Below are 8,805 nucleotides of genomic sequence, written 5' to 3' on the forward strand. Positions count from 1 at the left end.
TTTATTTAATAATTATTGATAACTAATATTTATTTATTATTAATAATAATAAATAACAATTAATATTAATGAGCGTTATAATTGGACACAATAAGTTTTTTACTCCAAGTAACGTTTCAATAAGCTCTATACTGAAGAGAGAAAAATAATATTCAATTATTTCTCACCAATAGGAGATAGTTGATGATAAAAGCCTCTGAAAATAAAACAAAAACAAACAGTCTAAATGTTAAAACGTTTGATCGAATCAGACATAATGGGTAATTAAGAGCTGAAATGGCGAAGAGAGAGAAATAATATTTTATTAAATGTATTGAATATTTTAATAATATCTATATGGTATTATAAAACATTTGAAAAAAACTTTTAAAAATCATTTTTTATGCATGAATTACTGTATATTGATGCATATTACTTAAAATTAAAAATTACAAGTAATTATACACAAGTACAACTTATTAAAACTCCATGTTTGAATTCGTGTAACTAACTGTGGATGAACATTTTATTTTAAAATATAAAAAATCTAAAATATAATTATGATAATTATCTGACTTCTAACAAAATAATTAATTATTATCTTTATAAGAAAATTATATTATTAAAAAAATATATAAATTAATTTGTTATTGAACCTAAATTAAATTATAATAAAAAAAATTGAAATAAAAATTATACAAAAAATGAGAAATTTTAAATAGTTAATTTGATACTAATATCGATATATTTTTCTCAAATTTTTATGATATTTTCAAATTTATATTTTTATTAAAAAATAAAATCATCGTCGTTTTTTCAAAGACTATATTATAACATCGACTGAGATAAATAATATAATGAAATATTAAAATCAAGATGTATCTCGCTGCATTGTGCGAGTACCCTTCTAGTAGTTAATAATAGAATTTCTAAATAGTTGTTTGAGTTGAATGTAATTTTCTTAGTGATTTTAATTTTTTATATTCGAATTCCGATAAATAATAATAATAAAATAATTGTTACCCGATAAATTAATATTTTATACGTCCCAAAATAAATGTCTATATTAATTACTATTTTAGTTTTTTTCGAAATAAATGTCTATTTTTTCAAAAGGAAATGTCAACTTTCTACTTCTATTTTTAATTATATAATGTGGAATTTCTCTCTATGACCAATGGTAAAATTGTCTTTTATTTATTATTTAAAAAATGTAATAATTATACATTCATAAACCTGCGTGCATTTTTCATCGTGGACATTTATTTTGGGACAGAGTGAATAATATTTAATAAAACTAGCTGATAAGCTACATAACATTGTAAATGAATTAAAACGAAATTTTGCAAAATTAATAAGTATAATATACGGGGTGTAATTGCGAAAAATATTCGGAGTTTATTGAAACACTGCTTAAATTAACGTCAAGCAAGTTGTCTTTTCAGTAATTTCAAAAATAAACTAACTTATGGTTGTAGAAGCAGTATTAGATCTAAACAAAAAAGTGGACTTTTGTAATTGTATTTTCTTATTATTATACATATAGGGGCAGGTTCAAACGAATAGCTAAACATTTTGCGGTCACGGTAGCACTTGTGTAATTACTGGGCCGAGAGAGGACAATCCAGATCGGTCACTCAAGATCTTTGGTCTCTGGCTGTGAACCAACAAGCAAGTCGAAATGCTTTGTTAGAAGTTCCAGTATCATATATGATTATATGTGTGATACACAAGTTTGATCATATATGATTAAACACACACAATGAAGTGTAATCATATATGATATTGAAATTTATCATCTTCTTGCAAAATACTGAACTTATTGCATGATCTTCCCTCCCCCCCCCCCTCTCTATGTGCATGAGAGAGAGAGAGAGGTGGATTCCGATGAGAACTTCTCAACATGAGACCGTGAGAACTCTCTCACAACCTTTGATCCATTTTTTGTGATGATTAAAAAAATGGTACTGTTTGCGTGTTGATTTTGGGAAGAAGAACAGGCAAAGGCCCGTTAATGTTAAGATTTAGTATCTCTCATGTTAATGTATGCCAAAATTGACATGTTAAGGTATGTATATTGAGATATTTGTCCACCTATATCATTGCCATCGAAATTCAATTTATTTACCATCACGCCACAAATATTTTTGTGGGGCGTTGGATCAAGCAACCGAAGACATCCAAGGACAAAGAGGGGAGTCTCGTGATTCTTAAGGTAATTTTTTTGCACCTGATCTCAACTCTCTCTATATCTTATTATAACAAAAAACTGCGATTTATTTTTACCTGTTAACAATTATTACATCATATTTGTATCTTTGATTTAGTTTACAGATTTCTTATCGTTTATCCATGTCCACAAACATATCAGATATTTAACTAACATATATACTTCTTTGTTAAGTTAGGTTTCAAGATAAGTACTGTATTTTTAGATGGATGCATGATTGGATGTGATGAAGACGTAACACCATCTAATCATTTTAGTTTGTTTTTTTCCCGACGCATATTGCTTGCAACTTCTTGTTTTCAAAAGCAATTATGTGACCGATTTGTTTTATGAGTAAGCGGATTTACGTTGATGTTCATTAACTTATGGTCGAAACCCAAAATACAAATTTGATTAAGAAAAAGTAAAAGACTAAATAGACTATTGTAGCAGTCAAGCAATTAGAAAACTATATGTTTCATAATACAGTGTTTCCGAAAGTGTACTACCTCAAAAGTGCCTAGAGGTGGTTTGAGTTTGGGCTACAAAGATCAAAAGTGTCTGAAGGTCCCAGATTCAAATTCAATGATGAATAAAAATCTTCTTGTGGCTACGGAGGTTTAGATGCGGTGACTCTGGGCTACCCCCAAAACAGGTGGTCACACTGAGATTAGTCGGCTTGCATAACGGGTTGGATATTCAGATTAATAAAAAAAAATTGGAAGAAAACATATGGATAATGATGGTTATAAATAACTGATGTCATTTTATATTTAAACAATAGGACACAAAAATGACACGTGAATACTACAAATATGTAGTTTGTTTATTATAGTAAGAGTATCTTCAACTGATCAATACTAAATTAAAACACTTTTATATGTTTGACGTATATTTATTAATTTATCATTTAAATATAACTACCTTTTTATATATCAGTTTAAATAAATTAGTTAATTTTTTTATTTATATAAAAAATATAAAACTACATATAAATATTTTTTAATATATTAATAAATTTTGATAAATTACTTGAATTCATACTTTTATGTTTTTTATACCAACACACTTAATTTAATATTTAATTTTATAACTTTTTAACTAGTAAATTCTTAACCAATTAAAATAAAACATTTATCAAAATTAAATTTTATTTGAATTAAAGTAAAGTTTATCAAAAATGTGAAATTTTATCAGCTGGTTCATCAACTAACCAGTTTAATAACCAACAAATAGTTGTCATTTACAGCTAACGGATACCTTATTAACTAGTTTGTCAAACATAACCTAAAAACCAAACAAAATGGATTGAACCTAGGATTCAGAAAATGGTTCGAACCCCAGGTAGACCGTAGCCAATATCGGGCTGCATACACCAAGAGATTGCTCGTTAACTTTGGCTCGTTTACATGATAATGCTTTCGACTACAACATATAACAAGGATAACATGCGTGTATGTCTTTCGAACATTGTACCACACGATTCTAAGAAAATTGTACAATGAATCATAATCACATCAGAATAATTGATGTTCATGAGCAAGAGACATTCACAGAAACAACCGCTCTACTCCTTAGACAGAGGACAAGCCTCCATGCATCTCAGTATCCCACCACAAACCCCACCTTCAGGTGAGATATGTTGGGCTCGGCTGGGTTGGGTTGGGACCGGACCCACAATATTAGATATATGATAAAAGTCTAAACCAGGACAAGTCATCATACATCACCACTACAGTTTATTGCTATATGATAAGAGTCTAAACTAGGACAAACCTTACAAGCATGTTTCAATGGGCTTTGCCTGCGTTAATCGTAACGTGACCATGACTCAAAAAGCCATCGCTCATTGACGAGTGAACTTGTTACAACGGGTCCTTTTGCCCTAATTGAACACAAAAACTTGGAGAGGATATGTTATGATTGTTATAGATGCTATTTAAAGCAACAAAGTTACCATTTCTAATAAGAACACAATTATCATAGCGCGTTTATCATTCGCTTCATCTCAGCAGTCCTCCGAGGATCTGGATCTTCAATTGCTCTTTCAGTTAGTACATGCTTGATCCTGCACATTGATTTCCTAACCTGCAATTTAATCAAGAGCGAATACTCTTAGGGTCTGTTTGTTAGCAGTTTAATGAGCTTCAAGGAACTCACAACTTATTCAGTCAGCTATACATGTCCGTTTGGCCGTGGCTTAATGATATAGAAAGTGTCTTCTTTAGTAAGCTTCTAAGGGGAGCTTTATGCAAAAAGCCACGTTTTTCCCAAACTTGTCCCTCCCATCTATGAAAAAACTCTCCCAAACAAAAACCTTCTCATTATATATAAACAGATTAATCCATACAGACAACTTTATTCATACAGACCATAATGAAAAACCAACCAAACAGCCCCTTAAGGCAAGGTGAAAAAAACAGAAAAACCAAACAAACCCGGTATATCTCATTCAGAAGTAGGGCATGTGAGTTAAGATGTTCGAAGACCTGTGTAAAAGGATCCTCTTTTTTTGGATTTATAAAAAAAGAGTCCAACTTAAGAGTGTTCATATTATTGTTTTTCTTCGCTACCCAGATGTCTGAGGCAAGATAAAAACGAGAAAAACTAAACAAAGCCGGCATATCTTATTAAGAAGTAGGGTCCTGAGGTTAGGATGTATGAAGACCTGTGTAAAGTAGATACATTAAAGAGATCATTGTAGAAGACCTTGAACATGCATACACTTTATGGTACATCATGTTGTAACATGTACCGTCTGTTGTCCATTTCATTTTAGTTTTTAGTTCCGTCTTGTGGGTCCCATGCCATGATGTGAGGATGAATGGTACGAAAGAAAAAATCAAATCAAATGGGCTGAAATGGGCCCCAAGTTCCAAGCCAAGCTATGTACCGCAAAGCTTCAAAAAGTTCCATTTAGTTAGCCTGCCATAAGCTAGCTTACAAGTTTACTTTTTAAAAAAGCTACTTCAAGCAGCGTTTCAATAAACTACATAAGCTTTTTCCACTTTTTTCCAATTATGCCCCTTCTATTTTTAAACTTAATTTTTCAACAATGTTATTTTAGGTCATTTAACATTGTCATCTAGCTTGTCAACTAGTTTTTACCCAATACGACTAGTTCATCGCCAACAATTAGCTTATCAGCTAGTTTGCCAAAGATAGCCTAAATGGGGCAGCTAATAGATGAATAGTGTCAAACCTTAGGTAGCCGCTCCGGATTAGGAAACCGCAAGTTTTGAGCATGAAGCATCTGGCGTTGAGTCATCAGCATGTTCTTTTCCTTCAACAGGACATACCACAATTTGTGTAGATCATCCCAAGACTTGAGGCGCAGTTCTGAAGCCTTCCAACTACGTCCTGAATAAAAAACATGCAAGTTATTTTAATGTGACAAAGGAACGAGACAAATATAGATGATCGTTAGCGTATGCAAATAACAAGCATAAATGTAATGTAGTTTACTAGTTTTACTTCCGCGGAAGCCGGCCCTGACGTGCAGCGTAGATTGTCAGAGAACCTCGCTCCCGACTTAACAGACAGCATATGTACCATTCATCTCCAATGTATTATACATATATTATGTTTAATAAATGGGAATTTTCAAGAGGGGAAAAATGAAAAAGAAAATGAAAAATTGGGTTGACTGTCAAAATTGCAAGAGGTAGGCTTTCAATCCTAGTTTACCTTTTTGTCAACTAGTAACATATATTTTAAACTAGTAACTTTAATATTGGTCCACAAGTTTCTTTATGTTGTTCAGATTAAGGGGGTTTAGATATTTGATCAATAGTTAAACATTTTCTTAATCAAATTATGTGTCCGATCAAATGTAACATTTTACGAACATAGCATTATACTTGTTTTTATTAATAGCAATATTAATTGTGTCCAACAGTAATAAAACTAGACCTAATCATTTATTAAATCCATCCTAAGCTCCAAAGTGTTGAAACCTTCCAAATAAACCAAACCAACTAAACCACCAAATGGCCTTGGTTTCAGTAGGTTAACGATTCTATTTCCAGAAAGAAAAAAAAACATGGCTGGTCAGCACTCAGCCCCGTAAAACCAAAAAGCACACCATGTTCCCTCCTAACTAAATCATTAGTCTGCGAAATAGTTTAAGAGTAACAGGACGACAGGAGCCTGGGGAGCCAATCTTGTATTAGAAAGCTTCACATCTCACTTACACTTACACTTACACCAGCAAGGTTTGTGCCAATCTATGTCCGTACCACTCCTCGCGGAGTAGATACCGCATCAAACAAAGTCTTTGACCAAGAAACAGGATTCCCACTACCGCTGGCAGGCCAGCCGGGACGTGAGCACGGTGGGGGAAGGGCTTCCCAAAAAGCCATCCTGGGCCAGATTCAGTATAGAATGAAGGGGAYGGCCCTAATGTTGTGTTGGCAAAGCCAACTTCTTGGGTTTCGGGTGGAAAAAAGCGGACATGGGGACTTCACTAGCCTAATGTAATCTTACACCTTCCAGTCTATGTTTAATGTTAATGGTTAAAAAAGCTGACCTATTTCAGCCACTAGGATGCAGTAGAAAACAAATGAATTCTGAGCTGTCTACTGGCTCTGTATCCCTCAATGAAACTGACTTCGTTTAGCTGGAGCATTATACCACTGTTACACCATTGTACGGATTGCTAGTAATTTTATATGTGAGTCAGCCACATTGTTGAATTTTCATAAGGATCTCCTCTAACTCTTATTTGTTTGAGATGCAGTATACAGCAGTAGCATGGACAGAAAACAGACTATAAAAGCATGAATCAAAAAGTATGATGAAAATTTATATAAGTGAAATAATAAATAAAAACCTATGCAATTATCTCAAGAAACTGAATTCATCACATGAATCAAGTCACAAACACATACATAAGTGTTGGCAGAAGTTACCCTTCCTAATCTTTAATACAGAAATATAATCTCTGATTTTGTGGGACTGTATCTCTATTGTTCACAAATTTTGGGACTTTCACTGTAGTCAGAAAGCTTCATTTTCTTGGTTAGCAAATCCCTCAGATTAGAAAAGGTATTCAGGGGCGGACCTATGAAGGACTCAGTGGGGTCCCGCGCACACGCTAAACCGATTTCGCAAGTAGAATTTCTTTTGTGGTATGAAAGGTGCACACACTAAACTTTGAGGGGTGCTCCGGGATGTTAGAAAACACAAGACATCAACCAAAAAGAACCGAAAAAGTCCCTTGAAATCAACCAAAATTGTCTCGCGAAATCAACCAAAAAACTGAAAAGTCCCCCAAATTCAACCAAAAAAACTTGAAAAAATCCCTCAAAATCAACCAAAAAACTTTTACCCCCCCCCCAAAAAAATATGGAGGAATTCGCTAAAAACACATCAGGGGACATTGCAGGTCTGTGATCCACCTTAAAATGCACCCCGTCAAAAATCCCTGGTCCTCCGCTTATGTATTTTAGGTCTTTTAGGTTGAATATGAACCAGTTTATCATAAATGAAATAGTACAGCATAATTTCTCTAAAACTTCAATAACTGTAAATAAAACATGGACTTGAAAGCATGTACCGTAGACAACAGGTTTATCCTCCTCGGGGTTTCGATCTGCCTCAAAGAACTCCTCAAGAGGATTATGTGCAGTCCTAACTGTACTAGCAGCTGCAGCCCCAGCAGCAGAAGCTTCTGATGTTGCTGTTGCAAAGAGTCTCCTTCCAAAAACTCTTGCCAAAAACATGTTAACACCAGAATGCTGCATGAGAAAGACCAAACGAACATGAAATTCTCATTTGGTAAAAAACCAAAAAGCAGCCAATCGACTACACAACACATTTACAGCAATAGGCCTGTTATAGCTGTGAACAGTTCAAGATTTGATGAATTTATAACCCTCCTAGAGCTTACAGCAAAACCCCAAATGCAGAATTATCAAAAACAAACCGTCGAACACTTGGCAGGCATTAAACGAGAACTAAAAGAAAATGAATTCAAAGTGTACAGCATAATAAAACAAAAAAAATTAGACAATTTTAGCGATGTTCTGATATGGGATTTCTAGTATGCTCCGGTGAGAGTAAAATCCGCGATTAAAGTGACGGCGAGGTGGAGTGTTGATCAATCAGTGACTGTGTTCGTCGAACACATAATTAAACGCAACTTAAGTTTACATAAAGACGTACCAAAATCAGAAGGCTATCAACGAAAAATGGAATACGAGTACAGAATCAATCGATCCCGCAGATCACTCTGAAATGGCGACGAAGAGGAACGAAGAAGGGATTCGAGATCGGCTGCAGGACGCTCCGATTCCTACTTGAAGCCCAAAACTAGATGCGTTCGGTTCAATTCAATGGCGCAAGCGCAACACATAAGGCCCTTGATAACATAACCCAAATTTATGGGCCCAATGCTTAAATAGCATACATTTGGGAATTACAGCATTTTCCATTTATTTTTTTAGGATAAATTGCATTAAAAAAATAACTTACTTTAATTTGATTCCTTTTTTGGATAGTGTATTTTTTAAACTTTTATTTTGATACCTAAAATGTAAAGTTTTAAATATTTAAGTATTCGGATAACTGGTTGAAGACTAATTTTAGATTAAAAAAGATTAATTTTAGATCAAAAA

At 33.5% G+C, this 8,805-nt stretch overlaps 1 protein-coding gene across 1 annotated transcript; it reads right to left on the minus strand.

Annotated features, from left to right (window-relative positions):
- Positions 1-3,902: 3,902 nt before the first annotated feature.
- On the minus strand, positions 3,903-8,526 carry LOC112514946 (39S ribosomal protein L47, mitochondrial). Its single transcript, XM_025121594.1, has 4 exons — positions 8,354-8,526; positions 7,746-7,926; positions 5,391-5,548; positions 3,903-4,276 (listed from the first exon to the last, which is right to left on the minus strand). The coding sequence occupies exons 2-4, from the start codon at positions 7,909-7,911 to the stop codon at positions 4,169-4,171; spliced, it is 432 nt and encodes a 143-aa protein (XP_024977362.1). The 5' UTR covers positions 7,912-7,926; positions 8,354-8,526; the 3' UTR covers positions 3,903-4,168.
- Positions 8,527-8,805: the final 279 nt, after the last annotated feature.

The sequence above is a fragment of the Cynara cardunculus genome, assembly GCF_001531365.2.
Source record: "Cynara cardunculus var. scolymus isolate 2C chromosome LG 6, CcrdV1, whole genome shotgun sequence".
Classification (NCBI taxonomy): Eukaryota; Viridiplantae; Streptophyta; class Magnoliopsida; order Asterales; family Asteraceae; genus Cynara; species Cynara cardunculus.

Bases quoted from the DNA above. Each gene is read 5' to 3' on its own strand.
- LOC112514946 (XM_025121594.1), bottom strand. From the start codon at position 7,911: ATGTTTTTGGCAAGAGTTTTTGGAAGGAGACTCTTTGCAACAGCAACA. The intron at 5,549-7,745 runs GTACATGCTTTC...TTTTTTATTCAG, and splicing joins GGATAAACCTGTTGTCTACG to GACGTAGTTGGAAGGCTTCA. The intron at 4,277-5,390 runs GTTTGACACTAT...ATTAAATTGCAG, and splicing joins ATCCGGAGCGGCTACCTAAG to GTTAGGAAATCAATGTGCAG.